Source organism: Uloborus diversus, chromosome 5 (assembly GCF_026930045.1).
Source record: "Uloborus diversus isolate 005 chromosome 5, Udiv.v.3.1, whole genome shotgun sequence".
Lineage (NCBI taxonomy): Eukaryota > Metazoa > Arthropoda > Arachnida > Araneae > Uloboridae > Uloborus > Uloborus diversus.
In genome coordinates this window covers 5,201,804-5,226,804 of record NC_072735.1, presented here as the reverse complement: position 1 = coordinate 5,226,804, position 25,001 = coordinate 5,201,804, and the positions used below count along the sequence as shown (strand labels likewise).

Here is a 25,001-nt window from a genome sequence, read left to right as displayed (position 1 = left end):
TGTGAGACAAATTTAATTCCAGTGTTAGAAAACTGATTCGGAACGTTCGCTTCGCTAAAGGTTTATTGACCAGACATATAATTTCCTAGCATAGAAGAAAGTCGATGGATTAAATGAGAGATAATTAAGGTAAGGGATTGTACATTGTGGTCTTCTGCAAGCGATGGATTATACTTGTAAAGTATATTTTGGTTGCTTACATAAAAACTAATCATTAAGAAAAATAATTCAAGATATTGCATTTCATTAAACTGAAAAGAAATGGTTTTAACCCCCATTCTGAAAAAAAAAAAAGTGTAATAAGCAGAGCATTTTAGGATGGCTCTAACTATTTTTCAGTTTAAAAACTATTTTCAAAGGAACTAAGCCCTAGTATTCAGTCTCACAATAATAGTTTAAGTTTGGGAGAAGAACATATGAATAGAATCAGGGGACTTAAAACTCTTGAAAAGACTTCAGTTAGTATGGATTATTTATGCATAACTATTCAAATGAAAAAAAACCTTATATTTTTATAATTTTATAATAGACTGTTTTATCAATATTATCAATGTTTATGTAAAAAGTATTTTCATGTTATTTTCATCTCTTCTGAAAATGGACCAGAATGTTTGAGTTTTTTTTTTTTTTTTTTTTTTTTAATGTTTCATTTTACTATTTAAACTACTTATATTAAACTCAGTTACATACATTTTCTTGTTTCGTGGACTAACGAAATTGCATAATAGTTAAGATTTTGGAGTAACAATTAAAAATATTTCGCTTTTTACTCATTTTCTTTTCGATGATGTACAATTTGCTTTTAATGTATGATATACACATATATTCTCCGACCAGTTTATCTCAAGGGCTTTTATAACCCAATTTTAATCTATCTGAGAGCCTTTTTTAGACTATAGGTAATTATTCTTGCTATTTTAATATTTTGAAAATATTCAATAAAATGCTTTCGAGGAACAAATAACATGCTACGCAGTTATTTTCCAATGAAATTTGTATCTTATGGAAAGGTAAAAAGACAGAAATTGTAGTTTAAGCTATAAATGAGAATAGTATTAAAAAATGCACGAAATCTTAACTTGTAAATAAAAATGAAATGAAATAAATTAGGATTTTTTTAACGTACCTTGAACTACCAATTGAAACGTGGATTCGTCGTAACCAAACTCGTTCACAGCTGCGCAACCATACATGCCACTATCTTCCCTCTTAGCGGATACAATCACTAGCTCAGAAGTTAGTCGATTAGCATCAGATATTTCCCGGGCAGAAAATCTATTGAAATTAGAAGGAAAAGCAAACTGTACTTGATGTAAACATGTTCGTCATAAAGAAACACATCAATGGAACTACTCTTTCCGAGCTGCGGAGCTTTTGGAAATCTTTCTTTCGCAAAACGAATAACGACTTACGTGATGGATGCGTTCCAATACCCCTCGGACAAACGAAAAGCAAACTGTACTTAATGTAAACAAGTTCATCATAAAGAAACACATCAATGGAACTACTCTTTCCGAACTTCGAAGATTGTGGAAGTTTTTCTTTCGCACTACAGTCGAATCCCGACTTACGCGAGGGATGCGTTCCAATACCCCTCGGACAAACGAAAAGCAAACTGTACTCAATATAAACAAGTTCATCATAAAGAAACACATCAATGGGACTACTGCTTGTGGAAGTCTTTCTTTCGCACTACAGTCGAATCCGCGAGGGATGTGTTCGAAGACCCCTCGCGTAAGTCGAAATTTCGCGTTGTAGAAAAGGGATGATATATTTTTTTTAAACATACCTAATTATTTTTGACATTTGTTAACACCCCTTAAACTACTTTAAACCACTCCTTAACTATGCATTACCGTTTCCTACATAAATATTTAAATTTTTATTTGTATTTCTAAAAAAGCTGTTTTAATCAACATAAAATACTATTACGATGCACAAATTCAGTGGTCAACGGGAAAGAGATACATAAAATAAATTAGAAAGGTACCTACAGTATGTAGTAATAATAAAATGATGTACTTTAATCTTTTATCTTTAAACGAGCAATTCTTGTGGGTATGTATATATATATATTTATATTTCGTATGTCAGAAACGGCTCTAACGATTTGGATGAAATTTTGGATTTAATTGTAGTTTTGCATTCTAAGCTCATCTACATCAGTGTTTTTCTGTAAAAAAGCGAGTTTTTTTAATAAAAAACAGTTTTTTAATGCAAAGTCTAATTAAGTTAAGCCTTGAAAGAAACTGTGAATTGACACATCAGGCAGACGATTTGCAACCATAACAATGAAAATCTGTCCCTTCTCGCTTTAAAATTTTAAACTTGCTTAGGGTTGCCAGGCTTGACTGATATTTGCCACTTTGGCTAATTTCAATCACACTTGGCTAAAAACAAATTCAAAAGCATTATGTAAGTCGATGTAATTTTTTTTTTCAGCAAAACTATTGCTTGACCGTCTTATTTTATTAACTTATTTTCTTTTTTACACTTCAAATAGTTTTATATGTTTTTTTTTAATCACGCATCTAAGCTTTATTTCGAAAAAAACATATGTCTTGAGACTGTTTATATTTTGTTGTTATAGGTTGTTGGAGTGGTTTGTGGATCATCGGTTTTTATGGATAGCATGCTGTATTTAGCATTTTCTGGTGTAAAGTGACCAACTACACCTAACTAAAAGTACTTATTCCAAATGAAAATCTCGATTGAGATAAAATCGTGAATCACAACTCTTTTGATAAATGACAGGAAAACCGTATAGTAGAAACAAAAATGTAACAGATAGTTTAAAGCAAAATGTTGATTTAATTGCATTCAGAATCTTCTTTGTTTGGTACTTTAATGTTATAAGAAGGTCGCGGCGCATTTTTCAATCCAATTTTTCATATTAATTGTCGCCATGTTTGGTCTTAGAAACTACTTTTTTGGCAATACCGTACGTTAAATATTATACGCAACCAGCTCAGAGCTTCACTAGGTGTATGTCTGTAGGAGAGAGGAGGCCTATATTCAGTAGTAGGCTTCTTATAGCTGAAATGATTATAATGCTGATGAAGTGTTTGCATGCATATCTCTCGCTTCTCGGAAGCATATCCAACGACTGGCGAGAACCTTAATATTTCGTTAACGTGATGCTTTTCAAGTATATTTGAAAAAGTATCAAACCTTAGAAAAAAATAAAAAACAAGTTGACAAAAATTAATTCTTTTAAAGCCGAGCAAGGCTCGGTCGTCCAGGTACTAAAAATAATACTGTACAGTAGATCGAGTATGATATTTGTAACTTTAAAATATGAAGATGTTGATGATTCATGCTGCGTGATCAAACCGTTATTCTAATATATTTTTAAATACAGTTGCTTCATAAGTTCTTTTATAACGTTTTCATCTTTGACAACAGCTTCCTGGTTTCTTTAATTCTCAATACAAAGGCAGTTTCCATTTTCATAATTTTTGCATTTTCATTAAAAACTACTAGACGAACTTTTACGGATAACATTTTCTTGACATTTAATTGTATACATAGAAGATTCATTAACCCCCCCCCCCCCCCACACACACTCCTAATTTTCGTGCTACCTTCGTCGCATTCTTTAGTTGTTTAAATACATCGAGAACCTTTAGCTTTTCTTTAATTTTCAGAAACTTTGTCTTTTTCTTTCTGTCTTCACAAACTTTAGATAGAACAGCAATTTTACGTGTCATTATTTTTCATCAACTTTCGCATTTAGAATGAAAAAAAAATATATAGTAAATAAGGAGTAGTTCGTGAAATACACCGCCAGCTCAGTCATTTCCAACCAAGGACTGCAGTTTCGTGCTTATTAGCACTCATCAGCCCGGCATAGGAAAGTGACTGAGCTGGAGATGGAAAAACCATTTAAGGAAGCAAAGAGTGCGAAACAAACTGGTTGCCAATATAGAATTAGCAGTTATTCGTAGACACAAAGCTATGTTCAGACTAGTACGATGTGAGAACTTCCGCTGCTGCCAGTGGTGCTAAGAGATGAAGGTCCATTCACGTAAAAAATATTTTTAGTAGCCAATAACAAAGCCAATACTTTTACACAGCGATTCCCTTCTGAAAATGTACGTGTTGCGGACAAGGAATTCGCGTTAGGTCTAAAATTATTTACTGCTGAAAAAAATCGCGTTATTGCTTATAGTTTAACGTGTGGTGCATTTGCCCAATGTCACTCTATATTGCATGTACTGGAGCTTAAACATTCTCTTTTAGTTCATAGCTACTTTTTTTGGTCTGTTGACCATATTTATTGAATCCTCCACGGCTGATGAGCTCTGGATTCATACTTTGTCTTTTCCTATTAAATAGCTATTTGCAATTTTATTTTTTATCATTATATAATTTGTTTAATATTTGGTATTTGGCTTGCATATTATATATATATATTAGGGTGATCCTTATTTTTGAAGTTGCAGATATTTTACGCGACGCCCCATCAATTTGTTCCATTGTACAAATAAATGATCCTTGCAAAATTTAAAGTCAATCCATGAAAATTAACACGTGCCCCTAGGGCCCCTTCTTTGAGTTTCGAAGAAAAAATTGCGGTTTTTCTCATTTTTATGAAAAAATATTCTAACGTTTTATATTTAAAGTAATTTTGAACCTCAATAGGTGCTGCTACTTCCAGACCGACCATTTTCTCACTTTCATTCTGTAAAATTTAACATGTTGCAGAGATTAAAATGTACACCAATGGCCTTGGGTCAAGCGTACCGCTCTTCTGCGCTTGTTCCAACCAAACGGCAGGGGAACGTTTCTTCTCATCAAGATGGACACAATGGATCCTATAGTCCATTACTGAATGACCTGAGGTCATTAATGAACTATCTTTGACAACAACAAATTGCCTCCTCCAGACTTTGGGGTTGTTGATTTACAAAATTCCCTGTGTATGTAATAGGTGGGTCAAATAGAGTCGCAATCAATGCTATAAATATAAGTAATTGCAATTATATTTTAATTCGCTGTTCTTTAGTTATAAACATACCTAAATGCTTACGCAATTTTTAATTTTTAAAATATAAATTTTGAAAAATCCTCGATTACTGCTGACATAAAAATATACTGTATTTTCTATAGCTAAAATATAAAAAAAAATATCCAGATCGGAACAATGTAGAAATCTATACTTTAACATAATTTTCTTCTATTTCAGTACATAGTCCTTTATCATCATCAAATTCTTGCGATTCACAAGATTTAGAAACCGAAATGGATATCTATCCTAACCAGTTGAACTTTTGTTTTCTACAGCTGGGCTACCACAATGCAAAAAAGCTTGACAACTACTGATATCTGTTCGCCTTTTATCACTGTTAGACAAATGCAATATTATGGATAAAGATGTTGTTAATTTATTTACAGCCTATGTAGATGCAGTAAATTTAAATCCAAATGACCTAGTGATCAATCGTACATTCCTTAAGAGAGCAAAAGAAAATCTTCGAGAGGTAAAATTAAATTTCATGAATTTAAATTTAGATTTTGTAGTTATTCTCTGGGATACAAAGATACATCCAGATGTAACTGGAAAAAGAACGCCGACAGGATTACCGTGATATCTTCAGGTCCTAATATTGAACAGCTACTCGGAATTCCTTAGATATTTCTACTGTTGTATATGATATCTTAGATGATAGTTCTTTATTGCTAACTGTTCTAGCTGTAGTGTTTGATACAACAACTTGCAATACCAACCGTATAAATTGTGCATGCAATTTTTTAGAGCAAAAACTGAACGGTGATATATTACATTTGGATTGCCACCTTGAATTTGTACTGCAGAGTGTGTCCTTAAAGAAGTTCTTGCCTTTTTTAGTTCTAGATAAGATATTCAATCATTTAAACGCTTCAACATTTTGTGGAAAGATCTCCATCATTCAGAACTTATAACATTTCAATCAAGTACACATACCACTTTAATTCTAAAAGACGAAGTGGATGACATATTATTGTTCGTAAAAAGCGGAATTGAGAAAGATTGCAGAGAATTCTCATAACTTGTAATAATATTTCCTGGTGAATTTCCTCCTACAGGGATATGTTTTCGGCAACCTGGAGCTTATCCCCGAGCCACATAAGGGGCAAAAGGAATTTTTGTTTGAAAATTTTTATATTTAGGAAAAAATTTAAATTGACCTTACATGAAAAAAAAGCCCTTCAATGATGTTTTACAAAGCTGTTTTACAATTAAATGCGGTATGAATATATGGTTTTTCGCAGCAACCCAATCGAGGCTCCTTTGAATAATATAATATGTCTGAAAGACTAGAAGCGTACAAAATGACGACAAACATGCAGCAGGAGCAGTGATTGGAAAATTCATAAATCACTTATGGTATTTAGGGGATAAACTACTAGCTTTGTCCATATTGGATGAAGGAATTAACTTTGAAGATACGAAAAGACTAGTCCAAAAAATGCTTGTGATAAGGAAGACGTGTCTGATGACTGTTTAACAAATTTCAGAACTGTAGATGATTTAGAATATTTTCTTAGTAAAGATCATCCTCTTTATAGAATCAATTACGAGTCAATAAAATAGTTTGATAAGTTGCAAATACTAAAAGATTTTTTTCTATTAATCCTGATTCACGGCAAAATGTTTAAGCTGTTTAAAGGGAAGAGATATTGTTAAAATACTGAAAATTGTGAATGATACAATTAAAAGAGGAGCACAATTAATCGAAGAATTTCACAACTAATTTACCAAATATGAGTCACAAAGCAATTTATTTTACAGACAGTCCAAGACTATCGGGAAAAAATACACACTATCGAGATACATTGAGAAAAGCTTACGATTAAGGAAAGTTTCTAAAGAATTATTTCATTCTTATTCAACGTAAAATCTTTAGATGATATAAAGTAATTAAAAAGGTTAATTTTAGTGCTACCTCACTGTAAAAATATTTTGCAAACCTAGGAGAAGCGATGTACTGGGTCTGAAGTAAAAAGTCGAAAGATTTGCGGGAAAATTATCAAAAGTGTTAAAGTTCAACGGCCTAGGGGCACGTGTTATTATTGACCGATAACTAGCTACCTGCCATTGTAAATATATATATAAAACAGTTGTACTTATCCAATTTAAAGTCAGCACATTTGTTTACAAAACATAAAGAAATAACTAATTAAATTAATAGACTACTTAATTGCCATCCTGAAAAATAACTTTTTGAAGTTATACTTATCCTATTGAAACGGAAAATCTAAGTCAACACGCCAGTCAAGAAATTATAACCAAATATATGATTAAATGCAATACCTGCTTTGCTCGACTCGCTTTGCCCGAAGGCACGTTTTTTATTTCAATAATTATAACCTTAGATATAAATAAGAAAAATACGAAATGACTATCGTAGTTTGCAGGTGGAAGGTGTCAGAATGACGTAATATTTTGACAATAATAATAATAAAAAAAAAACTAGTCCTCGACAAATCACATGTTACAAAACTTCATTTTTCAAAAATGTGTCAATTTTTTAAAAAAATTAAGCCTGGTTGGGGCATACCCCTTCACTGCTGCTTCGTTGGGACTGATGAAAACTCGGTAGTGTTCATGTTCACGCGACATACGTATGCATCTCCGCTTACACACCATGGAGGGGAGGGGGACATAAGAAGACATATATAGATATGTATGTATGTATATATGTATGTATGTATAGGACAGATTAAAATCCTATACAAAGTTAATTGTAATATTTCATATCTATATTAAACTAAACTCAGTGGCAGAACTCACCATGGAGGCCTGCTGTTCTTAAACATTGTAATTCATGACGACAGTCCGAATTTTAAACTCATTTTTTTAACCTTAAACGAAAGAACACCATCAAAGAAAAAATTTATTTTGAAAGGAAAAAATCTGTTCTTTTTCTAATGATTTTAATGAAAAGATGATGCTATAGCGCTTGACTTGAGCTATAGCGCTTTTAAATTAGGCTATTTTGCACTTGAACGATTTTGATAGCCACTTTGGAAATCAATATCTTTTAGAAAATAGATATTTTAGCTCTGCAACTGTAACCCATGAAAAACAAGTTTTTTTACAATGGCATCACGAATTATGAGCATTTGAATAATTTTTGTTCAGATTTCATGACAACCTAAAATTCAGGAAAAATTTTCCCCATCGCGGTTTTTCACAAGTTCACGCCCATCCTACACAAAATCTAACGGGCTCAAACTCGCAAAAATACTTGAATATATTAATGGCCAAACGTACTTTGCGCGCCTGAAATTTCAGGTTACCAGTGAAATAAAATTTTCTGTAAAGGAACTTTAAACTTGGCAATTTGGCACAAAAAGCTTATCCACCATTTTGGATCACATTTTTCGGAGATCCTAGATCCTTAAGATTTGGATCTAGGAAGCTAAAAATTTGCATAGGTAGTTTCAAATGCATCTCTACACCTCTATAAAATTTCATCCAAATCGGAGATGGTCGATTGAAGAGCCCTAGGTGACTGGACATGGAATGACTCTACAAGGTACCAGATCACTTTCTGCAACTATCGCTGAAATTAGAAACGTTTTACAAATCTTCAAGAGTGATCACCCATAGGAGTGAGAAAAATAACATTGAGATATTGAGAGCATCCAATCATTGCATGTATGTGTAAAGCTTCACTAATAACTGTTCATTTATTTGGTGCCAGTTTCACTTATCGAATGAATTTCTAGATATAAAATAATATAATGTTCTTCAAACATATATATTTTGACTGTTTGAGTTTACAAGTAATAAAAGTAATTGTCCTGTATGTATTGCTGCTAACAGATAAACCTTGAACTATACTCCAGATGTAAGGCTACTACAAACAGCTCTTGGAGATGTCCTCCTGAGCATCCATGGTATTTTTGCGAGGGTCCTGGTGCTTCCCTTGGATTTGAGGGTGACAGGAGGGATCAAACTGCTTTGGCTCGCCTGAGCACAGGTCATCTAAAACCCCTCTGATTTTCCCATGGTAATAGGACTTTCCCAATTTGCACCAAATGTCATACTGAAGAGGCCACTGCACAACATCTGAAATTTTTTTGTTTTGGTTTGCTATTGGTTTGCTACGCGAGGATCTCTGAAGAGAGCTGCTTCTGTCTTGAAGTTGATTAAGGCGAACAACCTCATGGATCTGATCTGATTCAGAACAGAGAGATAAGAAGACGAAGAGAAGACAATAAATCAAATAAAATTACATTTGTACTAGTTGCATTGCCCGACGGTGCACGATCTTCCTCGAAAATAAAAGTTTTCAAGTGCCTCATGTTCAACAATCAGGCTTAAATAAAAAAGAAAAATAGTGTTCATTTTATGTCAACTTGTAAAAAAGAGCAATTTTGTGACTCAAAATTTAAATTTAGACCTCTTTGGATGCCTGAGCATCAAAGAACCTCTGTGAGGAAATCGGCAAAGATCCTACGTAAACTGTGGATTTGTACACAACAACATATTTCCACAAACATCCTTTTTTTATCCATAGATAACTTCCAGCGTAATTTAATAGGTAATTGACACAAGATATCTTAATAAAATGAATCTTTCTTGGCTAAGAAACATACCTAGATTTTTCGGACATAAGCAGTGGTGTTTTATTTTTGTTCCATGCTATTGTGATAGGAGTGTTTCCTTGCGCTGTACACTTTAAGCTGGTATTATCTCCTTCCTTGATTGCTCGACTTTGATATGTTTCTTCAAATTTTGGCGGCACTGAAAGACGTGGATTGCTCATTAATCACAGAATACATTGTCAATTTTTTAAAATGCATAATATTAATGGAAATTATCACCAATAGAACATTTATAAAGCATTGATTGTGTCTCTTAACATTATATAATTTAGATTAAAAAAAAAGGCATTTTACATCGAATTCCTAAATATAATTATTTGGAATTTAATGTTATCAAACAATTTATTTAAGGGGTTACAGTACCTCAAAAATGATGAAACGATCAAAAAATGTTTTATTGCTTATTTCAAAACAAAAAACTGTTCTGAACACAGGGGAAAAGTGTCAATGCTTTAGTTCAATTATTAAAAAAGTTATGAGTGGTTTTAGGCCATGCTCCCAATGTGTTCTTATTCAAAAGAAAAATTTCAAATTGCTTTTTCTCGATGATAGATTTTTTGTGTTTTCATGTCATTAGAATCCCTAAGGATTTTTTTCTATTAAAGATACAGCTTTCAAGTAATACATTTTGCAATTGGGATAACATATTTGACAAAATTTGCATTCGATAAGCATTTTATAAATTATTCTAATGTTTAGAGCATGTTAAACCTTTAAAAACCAAATTTTTATTAAAAAAATTTTATTTTTTACATAATTAATCACAGAAATTTTTCTAATAAACTTATAAGCAAATGAATGCACAGATTTTTAGAGATGATTATAGTGATCGTTTTGCAAAAAACGTTTTTTAAATTAGTGCAAAAATAAAAAAACCCTAGGGATTTTAAAAAGTTGAAATTTTTCTCAATTTTTTGAATTTTCAAAAAAAGTAGGCAATATTTTTAAATTTTGAAAATAAATTATTGATAACGAAATAAGTATGCAAGTTATGCGTGAAATACACCGCTAGCTCAGTCATTTCCAGCCGAGGACTGCAGTTTCGTGCTTATTAGCACTCATCAGCCCGGCATAGGAAAGTGACTGAGCTGGAGATGGAAAACCTCTTAAGGAAGCCAGCTCAGTCACTTTCCTATGCCGGACTGATGAGTGCTAATAAGCACGAAACTGCAGTCCTCGGCTGGAAATGACTGAGCTGTCGGTGTATTTCACGTATTTCTGCTTTAGCCCTGGCTAATGGGCAGTAATTTACTGAATATGCATGTTATGGTTTCAAAGAAATATAAAATTTATATAAATTAAAAGAAATTGCTTGAAAGGTACTGTGACCCCTTAAGCATTTTATTTGTGAAATAATTATATTTTAATGTTTAGTGATTTATTTAAAACATGTTGATTGAAAAGGTTTCACTATTTCAAATACATATCGTCCTCTAGTGAATCACAATTTATGCTTTCATTTCATTCTTATCTGATTGATGAGGTCAAAATCATTTACTTATATACTGATGGATTCAAAAGTTAAAGGTTAAGTAGTATTTTGTTTAAAATTGACTAGAAACAAATTTATGTAATCATTTCTTAGGCAGTGTTTTATATTTTAAAGTAAAACAAACTAGTTTATTGCATGTTGTAAACTCAAAAAAGAAAAAAAAAACTGTGTTATATCCATAAGAAAATCCAGCGTGCGATTTCAGTATACATGCATTTAAATTCATTTTAAGGGTTTTGAATAACCGTCCAATATAATTTGATTTAAGGACCATCTAAACACTATGGTGCACAATTTCTAAGTATTTGAGTTGTAAATCTAATGAATTTGAAATTGCGGATAAGCTTAAAATAATTATGAATAAAATCAAATCAAACTTTTCAGACACATCTACATAGACATACTTTATCTAACAAAAGTTGGTAAAAAATTAACAAAATAAATAAATACAATAGTTTAAGTAAAATGAAAAGAAGGAATTAAAAATGTAAAGAAGACATTTAAATGCAAATATTGGAGAAGAAAATCAATTAAATATTAAAAGGTAAGAGTAGAGTCTTATGTTTTAAATAAATCATTGCTTTTTTACCTAAACAAAAACATCATACAAAAATACAATGCAAGCTAAGCTGTAACACGTTAAAAAACATATAATATTGGTTTCGATACATTTTTGAGACAATATTTCTATATGATATAGAACTCATGAGTGAAGGCATAAAATCGTCTCACAAGCTCATAATTTATACTCTAGATAGCTAAAATAGTTTAGTAAAAAAATTATTAAGACCATGCGTATCCATCATTTTCATGTATAAATTTTCAAGTAGTTGTTCATTGTATAAAAGTATTTTCAAAAAATAATATGTATAAAAGTATAATATATAGTACAAAAGTAATATATGTATAATGTATAAAAGTATATGCAATTCATGTTGAGGCAATAATATATATCATAATTGGGAAAATTGAGCTCGTTTAATACTGTGAAATAATTCCGAAACGTAACTGATTACTTTCGGACAAGTTTCTGGGGTGTCAGTTTCCTGTGAAGAACAAGTATTTTTGAGAAAAAAGTTTTCTAAATCACTACAAGTTTCATGAAAGCAGATTTCACGCATGTTATAAACATTTCTAGCTACCTGTGGAAACATTTATTAATTTTTTCAATTAGGTTTTTCGCATTCAATAGATGTTAAAGCTTTGCAGGAATTTCAAAAATGTAATCTGTTCAGTATTTACTTTCAATTTCTCTATTACTTCGACCATACTTGATTCATTAACTTGCCTGGTAAATTACAAAGTAGCCAAACTACAACTATAAACATAGTAATAACTTGGCCCAATAGCTTTTATAAGTTTCGGTTGAAATCACTTGATTTATTCAAAAATGTGGCTATTTTTTACTTCCCTTTACAAAAAAGGAAGTATTGTATTCGTGAAGAAATTTTCACCCAAGATTCGGGCTTAATTTCCATTTTGCTCACCCCCAAATGAAGGTTGAGTTTTTTTTTTTAAACCCGACCACACGTGAATGTGTGCCTAGGAACGCACAGACACCCGAAATATCCATTTTGACGATCCCCGAGTTAATTACAGCGAGTTTTCCCGTGACGTCTGTATGTACGTATGTATGTGTGTATGTATGTCACATAACTCAAGAACGGAATGTCCTAGAAAGTGGAAATTTAGTACGTAGAGTCCTAGTGAGGTCTAGTTGTGCACCTTATTTTTTGGTTGCATTCGGATGCTCCAAAGGGGGTCTTTCGCCCCTCTTTTTGGGGAAATCATTGTTAATTTCGATGTAAACTCAAGTGGTATTATAATTTGGCGGACACTTGGCGATATATCGCCAGTCTTTTGGTCGCCAAGTTTTGTCGCCAACTTGGCGACAAATTTGGCGACTTTTTTAAAACTTTTTTTTTTAATCTGGTTTCAATTTGGCTACTGATGGTGATATTTAGAGAGTAAATTATTGAATCATATTAAAACTGCCAATAATGAGAAAATGAAATTAAATTGGAGTAAAAGGAAGTCATGTGATGCGCACATCAGCTCGTTTTTTTACAGTGTACGGCTACGAAGGAAAAGAAATCTAGCTTTATAATGACATGTACTTAAAAAAAATTACCTTGAACATTCAGAAACACAACTTTACTTAATGCCACTCCGATGCCATTATTGGCTTGGCATAGATTAAAACCTTTGTCTGATTCAATATCCCATATCACCAATGATTCATTATTATTTTTTTTTTTACAGTTTACAGCTACGAAGGGAAAAAAAATCTAGCTTTATAATGACATGTACTTGAAAAAAAATTACCTTGAACATTCAGAAACACAACTTTACTTAAAGCCGCTCCGATGCCATTATTGGCCTGGCATAAATGAAAACCTTTGTCTGATATTTCAATATCCCATACCACCAATGATCCATTATTTTTTTTTACAGTTTACGGCTACGAAGGAAAAAAATCTAGCTTTATAATGACATGTACTTAAAAAAAATTACCTTGAACATTCAGAAACACAACTTTACTTAATGCCGCTCCGATGCCATTATTGGCCTGGTATAGATAAAAACCTTTGTCTGATATTTCAATATCCCATATCACCAATGATCCGTTATTTTTTTTTTACAGTTTACGGCTACGAAGGAAAAAAAAATCTAGCTTTATAATGACATGTACTTAAAAAAAAAAAAAAAAAATTACCTTGAACATCCAGAAACACAACTTTACTTAAAGCCGCTCCGATGCCATTATTGGCTTGGCATAGATAAAATCCTTTGTCTGATATTTCAATATCCCATATCACCAATGATCCATTATTGTACTGCCGTATCCTTGGGCTAGACGTCACGTAACCAAAGTCGCTGGGAGACGTTTCTGTAAAGTAATAAAGTGGTTCGTGTTAATTAACAGTATTATATAAAGTTTTATTACACAACTCAAAATAAAAAATCCAAAATATTATTCCCAAAAGATTGTTGATTGAACATGCGCTTTTCATGTCAATCCATAGTCATCCCTTATTCTATTACAAAAAATGTTCTAGTTCCTATGTAATGGCAACTTGTCTGGTATAATTCAAATTCTTATACCTGTGGAATTAATGAATTCCGTCCTTTTCCGCAATTTTTAAACTTAAAATTAAGTTGAAGGAATATATGCACCGAATCACTATAATATAATACTGTTTGACCACGGATTGTATGCAATTTGGCAATCGGTCAAGTTAAGACGATTCCATCTGAATGAATCTAGCAGGGAGAAGGGAAAATAGCGACGGGATTTGGATTCACACGTTTTATAATGTCACTAGTGCCAAATTAATTTGTTGTATTCTCTAAATTGGAAAAGAGTAGAAACAAACAGTTTCTATGGAAACAACAAAAAGAAAATACAATGTTTTCATTTCGTCAGGAAAACTAAAATCAAATTGGTATGCGCAAAATTATGTTGTTAAAAATGTATCAATTAATTTTTGTAGTAAGGATATAGATCCAATATAGATTAGGTTTAAGAAATGTTTCGGTGAACGAACTGTCATTTGCACAAACTGCGTCTAAATAGGCAAAAGCGCACATCTGTGACGGATAAACTCCCACCCCTGTAAACTAATAGATGCGTCCATTTCGGCCTATAAACCGGATATTAACTTTTCCATGTAATCGATGGTCAGACAGTACATGTTTCTTTTAATTATTTTTAAGCACTTTTATTATTCTTGGCCTGATTGTCACGGAAAAATCTGAGGCCTGCTTTTGCTTATATCTCAGCAACTAGACCACTTAGTGACTTCGAAATTTCACTAAATGATTTCCTTCATCTTAAGTTACAACATAACGCTGAAAAATTAAATATCTAAAAAAAAAAATATCATTTCGTTTAGGATGGAAAGCAAAAACTTGCATGGAATTTCCCCATTAATGTTTAGATATAAAACTCATTGTTACAACTTTTGTTGCCTTGCAACAGTTACGTTATTAGTAATCATAATAAAAAAAAAATTAATCGAGGCTTCTCTGGAGCAAGCATGAAATTTATCAACAATCATAGCTTTCTTATGATTTTTATCCTCATCTATCCAAATAATCGAAAACGGGGCTACGTAAAGACACATATTAGGGTCTTTCTCACGAGTAACTTGTATGTTGTGAAATAAGAATTAGGTTCGCAAACCTTTAACATTTAAATGGTTCTAATTAAAATAGCACGCAAACAAATCCTAGTGGAGAACAAGGATTAATTTTTATTACCAATTGCTTAAAGTTAGACACGTATACGGTTTTTTATGCATCTGATGAGAACACCATTTTTACTTTGAATACATAATTTAATGTGTTAAAATAAGCTGATATTTACATAAAAATGTTTAAAAGCTAACGTAGATGAAATTTGCAATGAATGTTGCTTATTTATAACACAGATAAAGAGTATATATATTTTTTATGTAGGGTTTTTTTATGACTTCTTCTCATCATAACGACAATGTTAAATTTTCAGAAAGTCACTTTTCTTCGTTCTTAGGTGGTTTAGCGTTGACCTGTTATGCCTTCGGTCACCGGCTCTAAACCCACTGTCCAAAAGCGCAGACAGTAGATTTTAGAGATGAAGAAAATGCCATATTATTACGCTGCATGTTAAAACCCCTTTAGTGCGGATTTGAGTCGGACGCTTTCAGCAAAATTAAATTCCACTAGCAGTTTTACACGCGATATTTTGGTTTTTCCATGATTTTTTTAACTGATAATCAAAATTCTCTACTGCTATGATCAATCCCGTTTTAGTGGTGGATTATAAACGGCCGGATGCCACTTCGGTGGAACGCGTTTCGTCGCAAAAAGGATGTGGTCTTTAAGTAGCAACTTTAGGGAAACAAAATACATTTTTTTAAAAACTGTTCTGTCATTATTTTTTAATACAGTTAAAATGCAAATTTTCAGTAGATTTTTTGATATGCAGATAAATACTTACAGGGAAAAATGGGGCAAGATAGCTACTTTCACAATTTTTTTATTTTCATGATCGTAAAAAAAAGTCAAATTATACTTTGTTGTCTGAAATTCTTGAGTTGAGTCTTAATTTATAAAACTATTTGATTAACATAAGACTGAGTTTAAAATTTCCTTAAATATCGAGGCCTTTCTTTTTGGAAAATGAAATTTTTCGTCATCCTATCCCCTACACGGGGCAAGATGACTTTTATTATGTGATGAGATGAAGATTTCGTTTTAGATAATATGAAACAAATATATTTGCTTTATTGGATCATTTAGAATGCACAATTATAATTTTTGCGTACTACCTAATGCGAAACACGAAAAGCAATGCTAAGGAACTGAGGAATATGATTTTTCATAACTAGTTCATTTAAATGTGACAAAAAACCATAGATCGAGGGCATGAAGAGAAAAAATACTTTAGTGATCTGAAAAATTCAAAATCCAATGCAAGCAATCGATCAGTGATGTGCACTGGAAATCCAACCCCTGCAGTATAATTTTATCTTTAATAGATTCCAAGTTCGTCATCTAGCCCAACGTGGAGGAGATTTACGAACTGTCATTTTACCGAAATAAATTTGACTTCAATCAACTATACGGCGCACCGTATAAATAAGCAATGTGAAACATTCTTTAAAACATTTAGCAAAATTGAGAGCTATACTAGCTCTCAATAATAACTATTTCCTACCCAAACATAGAAATGAAATTTATTTTACAATTCCAGTACAAAAATCAACTAAACTAAACACCGAGTTATAAAATAAACACCGATTTAAATTACTATACGATGAATTATTTTAAATAGCTAACTAATTATATACGATCTCTTAATTTTTAGTAACTTTTTGAAGTCGTAGCCTCCTATTAAACAACTACATAACGTAACTGACAACCCACCGAATCCTGAATTAAACACTAATTTAAATATACGCGAAATTAGTCTTTAAAGCTAAACCTACTCAGTTACGTTAGGTAGTAGTTTATAGGAGGCCCCGACTTCAAAAGGTTATTAAAAATTAAGAGATTGTATATAATTAGTTAGGTATTTAAAATAATTCATTGTATAGTAATTTAAATCAATGTTTATTTTATAATTCGGTGTTTAGTTTAGTTGATTTTTGTACCGGAATTGTAAAATAAATTTCATTTCTAAATTTGGGTAGGAAATAGAATGTAAGTGTAATCAGTTATTTTTTGCTTTTTAGTTCCTGGGTATTTTTTGAAGGCGTTTTTTTTTTTTATTCAAAAGTAATTTATTTTTTGCTTTTTAGTGGAGTAAATAACACGGCGAGCGTCTCGGAGACTTCCGACGACTGTGAAGAAAGGATTTTTGAAATGCGTAACTATGTACGAAATAAATTGTCTTCATCATTTGTTAAACTTTATCAAAGTTTGCTTTCTGAAACCAAATGCCCGAATCACTAAAAAAAAAAAACGAAATCGATTTAAGTTGTAAAATTGTAAATTTTAGAATTGTAATATTGTAAAATGTAATTTATGTTTCGCAATTAGTGTCATGTAACTCGTGATAAAAGTCGCATGTTTCTTCACATGGCCCCACTATAGATGAAGATTAAAAATCCCACTAGAATGAATTTTATGTTTGCTTCAGAGAATCCTTAATTCAAAATTTTCATAATCATTACTTTTAATAATATATATTTTTAGTACTTTCTTTAACTATACACTGGTGAGCAAAAATTAAGGACGAAGTCGAAAAATTAGCATATCAGCTGAACGAAGAGGCCGAGCGGACAGAAAGACCAATCAGGAGATTAAGTAAGGTGATGTACGGTAGCACATGCGCAGATATGCAGGCAGACGTAATGGGGGAGTGTCTGAGTAGTATAAAGCATGCTGTCGGTGTAAGATCAGTATTTCTGGCAAAGAGATTGCACGCCGTATAGCAGTTAAAATCACACCGAGTTGCTGCCTCAGCGATAAATGGCGAATAATCAATCTGTTAGACGACAACTGGATGCTTTTACCCGACGTCGAATCATTGGAAAGTTGGAGGAAGGACGCAGTGTGACAAGTGTGGCTGCAGAGTTCGGAATTGCTCACAGCATCATTTCACGACTTTGGAGACAATTTCAAACTACAGGAACAGCTATCCGGGGGTTCAGTAGTGGTCGCCCACGAGGAACCACACCCGCAGATGACCGGTACATTGTCTTACAGGCCAGAAGAAACAGGCGGCAGACAGCGGAAGAAATCGCTAGACACACGACACAGATGACTGGACAACCGATATCGCGTTTTACCGTGGCCAGAAGACTGCACGGTGGTGGTCTGTTTGCACGACGCCCTATACGGTGTGTACCTCTAACGCCTGCCCATCTGAGAAGGCGTTCTCTGTGGTGCCGGGAACACCGGAATTGGAGAGACAATGAATGGGGACGAGTACTCTTTACAGATGAGAGCAGATTCAGTCTGAGTAGCAATTCTCATCGCATACTCATCTGGAGAGAGCGGGGAAGCCGCAATCATCCCTCGAACATCATTGAAAGGGACAGGTATGGAGGTCGCGGTGTTCACGTTTGGGGAGGCATTATGCTTGGTAGTCGCACCAGACCTTCACATCTTCGACGCAGGTTCAGTCAACGGGACCCGTTATTGTAACGAGATTCTTCTTCCATATGTGCGTCTTTTTTAGAGGCGCTATGGGTTCACAATTCCTTTTCATGGACGACAATGCACCATGTCATCGCACAGTAGCTGCGGAATAGCTCTTAGAGAGTGAGGATATTGAACGTATGGGTTGGCCGGCACGATCTCCGGATCTCAATCCCATCGAGCATGTATGGGATTTTCTAGGCAGACACTTGGCAGCTCCTACATTACCACCAGTAACGATTCGGGAGCTTCGATTGGCGCTGCAAGACGAATGGGCCGCAATGCCTCAACAACTCATTGACACCTCATTCTCAGCATGGGCAGAAGCTGTGAAACCTGCTTAGCAGTCGGGGGAGATCATATCCCCTACTAAAGACCGGATTTTTTTTGCTGGACACCCATCACAGGGATGTTTCGGCCTTCAGTCGCATTGCGCTCCATGCTACTTTTTCAATAAAGCTTCTTTTTATCCCTCTGATTTCTCTTTTAGTAGGTGTTGCTTACATTACACATGTCCTTACGTATTGGAGATCTTACGGTATTAAATGTGTTGATTTGGAAAGCTTTTGTACAAAGTTACATTGAAAAAACCGTCTCGTCCTAAATTTTTGCACACCAGTGTGGGTAAGGAAATTATAAACCTTTGTTTTATGGCCTTTGTTTATCAATGGGTTTTATATTTAATCGCTTGTGAGGGAAATTGCATGAAATTTATTGTTTTACCCTTAACTTGTCCCTAAAGAACAAATAGGGTAAATCAAAGATTTGGAACCTAAACAAAACCACCACTAAACAAAGAAAAAAGCATAAAAACCGGTTCACTAAGTGAGACGATATACAAAGTTAATAAAATACAAATCGATTTAAATGTGAGTATATTTGAAGAGTTACCTCAATTTCATCAAACCTGAACTTGATTAACATTAGATCGCCGAGGAACTATGCTGTTTCAAACAAAAAAAGACTTTTCCTTATCAGTACAGGCAGGGGCGCGCACAGAAATTTTGGAGTCCATCACAAATGAATTTTTCGGGCCCCTCTCCACATTGTTTACCCCTATATTTCACCGTTAGTTACAAAAATATTGGGCCCCCTCCAGGCTCGGGCCCGGTCCAACAGGTGTCCCTCCCCCTACCTGTGCACGCACCTGGGTACAGGTGTCTTCGAGTATTTATGGAACATTGTACAAAGAAAAAACAAATCCGACGAGTTCAGAACCTCCTCCTTCTTTTGAAGCCTGGCTAATTAATATAACTCTAATTTCAAATTGAACTGGCGGCATTGTGATATAGTAAATCCAGAATATTGGTCAAACTTAAGAAATCATACACAGTTATAATGTATATTATTAAAAAATATAAATTAAATAGTGAGGAAGGGGTGTTCTGTACTCAATTCCCCCTCAATTGAACACTATACATATTTAAAAATTGGAATATTAAATAAAGAACTTTATATTTTAGTGCCTAAATAAAGTTATTTATTAATAAATAAAATATTAAGGTAATTGATTCATTTTTTAAAGTAGCAAAATATATTTAATTTACTGCTTTGCTACGCAGTAATAAATACATTAGTAACATCTATAATAAAAAATTACCACGCGGCGCAGCGTTGAGAAAATTAATCATCCATGTGCCGCGAGAATTAAATATCGTTCAAGAGAAAGCCAAAAGCTTAGGTGTGAAAATACACCGATCACAGCAACACCACGTGACCGTGACGTATGAAATTTAAAGTTTCTTGGATTTCTCCGGTACCCCTTATCAGATCCCGACCAAATTACAATGGGACCATCTGGGAAGTATACCCTTCCAAACAAAAAAATATTTTTTTCAAATCGGTCCATAAGTGTTAAAATAATTCGAAAACACACATAAAAAGCCGCAATACGAAATCATAACCTCCTGTTTTGAAGTCGGTTAAAAAATTAGATTATTACGTTCTTCAAACAATAAATATTTAATTAAAAAATTGTTGTAAGTTGTTTTTTATACACTTCTGAATGATATTTTGTCTTCCAATAAAATTGAAATGAATGTGGCTTTGTTCAAAACTAAACTGATGATTTAAATAAAAGAGCGCAATACTTCTATTCTGAATAGTATGTATGACCAAATAACATTTTTGTAAAGAATATTGTACTACAAAAATTGTTTTGAGTGAGTGTTTCCTCGAAAAAATCAATAATAATTTGAATTTTGACACCTTGAACTCAAATTATGTTTTTCGCAATCACGAGTGTGTGTATGTAGGCGTGTGTGTTTGTCTGTGGGGGGTATGTGTGTTTGTGTGTACACTGTAAAAGATCTCGGAAAACTCTCTGAATATATAAAAAAGTTTTCCGTAATACACAGATTCGTACGCCCTCCGCAGTTTTCTGCTATAATCAAAAACGTTTCCCGTATAGCAAGAAAGTAAGAGTCGACGCATGCGCAGCTCACAATTTTATAGTCCAGCAGCAAATCTAAACTAAAACTTTCGAAAGCACGCAATGAAAACAAGTGCTGTGACTCATGTATGCGAAGTAACACTCATCAAGGGGATTAATAGAAGTTTTGTTCCTCGCATGAATTCACTGAAGATAATTCTAAAGTCTTATATTTTCTTGCATATATATCGTCATAAGATTGAATTTGAAGCTATGTCACTTATTTTTAAGTACGAAGTGCAAATTCTCGACGCATGCTCGCGGAAGGAATACAAACTGAAATTGAAAACCAAATAACTACCGAGAGGACGCCATGTAAATTCATTGCGTCGCATAACTTGTGTAGGTAATTTACTTTTTTCTTGGATACTTTTCTTCTTTCTACCAAATGGGTAATTTTTGTTGGCAGAATTTTATTCTGTCATAAAAATCACCTTTTTGGTGACCAAAGCCTGCAAAAGACCACCACCGACGAATAGGTAAGTCGCTTTGCAACTCTATTACTTTAAAGAGATTTAGTTCATATAAATCTCGTTAAAAAAAACTATTTTCTTCAGTATTATTTTTTCGTTGTGAACTATTGCAATTTGAAAATATTTTACATTACATAGAACACATATTTAAAGTGCAAGTGTGTCTAGTTTTATTCTGTAAAATTTATGAATTGAAGATTATAAAAAAATTTAAATATGTGTTATTGTGTACTTTGTTTTAATGTGTCAATCTCAGTTAATATTTGGCTATGTATCAAGCATTATGAATTAAATGTTATAATATGCAAATTGTCAGGTTTGATAGTTCGTCTTTAAGGTTGCATGTTTTCATTCTCTTGTAAACAGTGTAGCTAGATTGTATGAAGTAAAAAAAAAAAAACTATCTCTTGTAATTAGGAACATAGTGCTTCAGTATTATCTAAATGACGATATCTCTTTAAATATTTGCATTAGCGAAACGCTTTAAATTAGTTAAATGTGTATTAATTTATTTAACAAATAGATACATATATGTATTTAAAAGTGTCTTCATTTTTTTCGTTTTACGAGCCTCAATTTTACCAAAAAAAAAAAAAAAAAGACTTAATAAAATAATTTTGTATTTTTACACCATATTAAAGTATTTGACTTATAATTTATATGATACTTTGATTTATAATGTATGTGATACTTTGATTTATAATGTATATGATGTTGCTTTTTCAAGGGGGGGTGGGCGCTTCATAGCATTTTATGGGTGCACCATCACTTTTATGGTGGGGGAGGGGTTATTCTCGTATATATGAAATGGAATAATCATGTAATAGAGTTCAATGTTTTAATAAATAAAATATATAATGCATTTTGCGCACACTGTAAAAATAAAATCAGTAACCTATTTTGAATAAGTATTTATATTTGTGATGAACTGGAAAAGGGCAAGAACAGAAGAATCAACCCGAATGGTTCCAGCAGGGGGACTTGGTGTCATATTTAAATTCATCAATTTCTCTGTTGGTACTTTTCGGTACACTTTGTTCATCAGAGAAATTGACTTGAGGTGAACGAATTCCGGAACGCGAAGGGTAGGTAAGTCCTGTCAAATTTTATCCGAAGATAAAAGCTATCAAGTTTGATACAAGATATGTTTTTAAGTTCTGCATTAAAAATACAATATGTTGATAGTTTTGTCTTGAAAATATTGAGAGAAAAACTGAAGTTTAAGATTGTTTAACTAACAATCCCCACTTTTCAGAAGGTACCCCCACTCCAATTCCCCGACGATTTTGTGATTAGGAATGAAACTACTAGATTATTTCATAATTTTTCAAAAATTTATAACTGTGCATATGTTATGCTGTTAACCATGCTATTTGTCATTAGAAATTCCAAAAAAAAAAATCCACGAATAATTCTAAAATTGCTTGTATTATTGCTCTTAGATATGAAAGAATTGAAACTGATATGGTATGCAATACTATAATAAAGAATTATGTTTTAGAAAAAATCACGGAAAAAGGATTCCGAAATTCTCGGAAACGTTTTTGAAAATTGTTTGGAGAATTCCGAAATACTCGGAAACGTTTTCGAAACTTTCATGAACCACAGCTGCACAGAATACTCAGAAACATTTCTGGAAATTACGGAAAGAGGATTCCGAAATACTCAGAAACGTTTCTGAAAATTACAGAAAGAGGATTCCGAAATACTCAGACACGTTTCTGGACATTACAGAAAGAGGATTCCGAAATACTCAGACACGTTTCTGGACATTACAGAAAGAGGATTCCGAAATACTCCGAAACGTTTTTGAAACTTTCATGAACCACAGCTGCACGATATACTCAGAAACGTTTCCGGATTTTTTTTACAGTGTAGGGGGTATGTGTCTGTGTGCTGGCATAAGTGTGTGGGTAGTTGTGTGTATGAATGTGTGTGTGTGGGGGGGTATGTGTATTTGTGTGTAGGCATATGTGTTTCTGTCTGTCTTCAGGCATGAGTGTGTGGGTAGTTGTGTGTATGTGTAGGTATCTGTATGTATGCGTGTGTGTATGTGTTTGTGTATGTGCGTGTAGGTGTCTGTATGTATTCGGGTGTATGTGTTTGAGTGTGTGTATGTATGTATCCGCGTGTGTGTATGGATGCTCGTGTGTGCAGAACATGGATGAAACCTGGAGACGGCTTTCGCTATTGCAGCAGCATCGTGAGGAGCCGGTCGACGGTGATGGTGCGGAGGTTGGTGGTGGGAAAATAAACTGATAGGACGCCAAAAACAGTCAAATAAAAGCAATAAGCAATCATGATTGCTCAAAAAAAAAAAAAAAAAAAAAACAGAATATCCCTAATAACTTTGTGACTTAGCCAGTAGATTTTCTCGTACTTGTTTTCTTATCAATCCATGAACAGAGCTATAATCTGTTGTTTAAAATTTCAAATACGATGTTCTTCATCTCCCCCTCATCTGGCCCTGAGTTTCCCTATGCGTGTATTTTACGCTTTATACTTCAATGTTTTGGGGAATAAAATACGTAATGGATTTACATTTTTCCAGAATGTTTTTACAATGGGAACAAATTAGTACAATAGAAAAAGAAAGATAATGTGTTTCAATTATCAGAAAAGTGTTATATAAACAATTCGTTGTTCTGTAATTATAAAGACTAATCGTCTGTTTAGTTCAGATTTTTAAAAACAAAACGCCTAATTTCGAATTGGGAAAACAAAAAATGTCCATCCTGCTATATTTATTACTTTTCTCAAATGTTTAACATTATTTTCATTTGTCATACACATTTTAATGCTTTGATTTAAAATGTACTTTCTCCGAAAAAAAAAGCATGAAAATCTCAGTCGTAGTAATATGATTTACCAGATTGATTTATATTAAATGTCAAGAACTGGCGATAAAAATCAAAACAGCCTTTGCCAATAACTAAGATAAGGCACTTTACACTAACGACAATCGAGTAAAACGTTCTATTGCTGGCTGAAAAATAGTAATACTTTTGATTTAACTGCTATTTTTCAACTCAGAAAATCTACTTCAAAGCTAAGGATTTTTTTTCATTATTATCCGAAAACATTTTGCTCATAGCGAGTCAAAAGCCGTTACGAGTTCAGCCTTATATGTCACACAATTGCAATAAGAATGTCAAGTCATAATTGATTCGAGTTCCCTCTCGGTTCAATTCACTTCTGGCTGCTCAAGAAATAAAAGACGAAAAAGAAAGAAGTGAATGGGAAATTCAAGAACAAATCTTTCTTCCTTCCACTTTTTCCTTCTTTTTTTTCTTTAATTTGCCGAAACATAAAGTTATCCACCAACGCTGGCTGTGTCCCAACTGTTCGTGGGAGCTAGTTATGTGGAAGAGACCAG

General features: G+C 33.2%; 1 protein-coding gene across 1 annotated transcript in view; it reads right to left on the bottom strand.

The window, feature by feature from the left end:
- LOC129222416 (cell adhesion molecule Dscam2-like) overlaps positions 1-25,001 on the bottom strand; it is a gene marked incomplete in the record, with an annotated part of 184,272 nt that overhangs the window by 72,912 nt on the left and 86,359 nt on the right. The window contains 3 exon segments of the mRNA XM_054856926.1: positions 1,127-1,275; positions 9,592-9,739; positions 13,809-13,982. Of these exon segments, the coding sequence (XP_054712901.1) occupies positions 1,127-1,275; positions 9,592-9,739; positions 13,809-13,982 (471 nt within the window).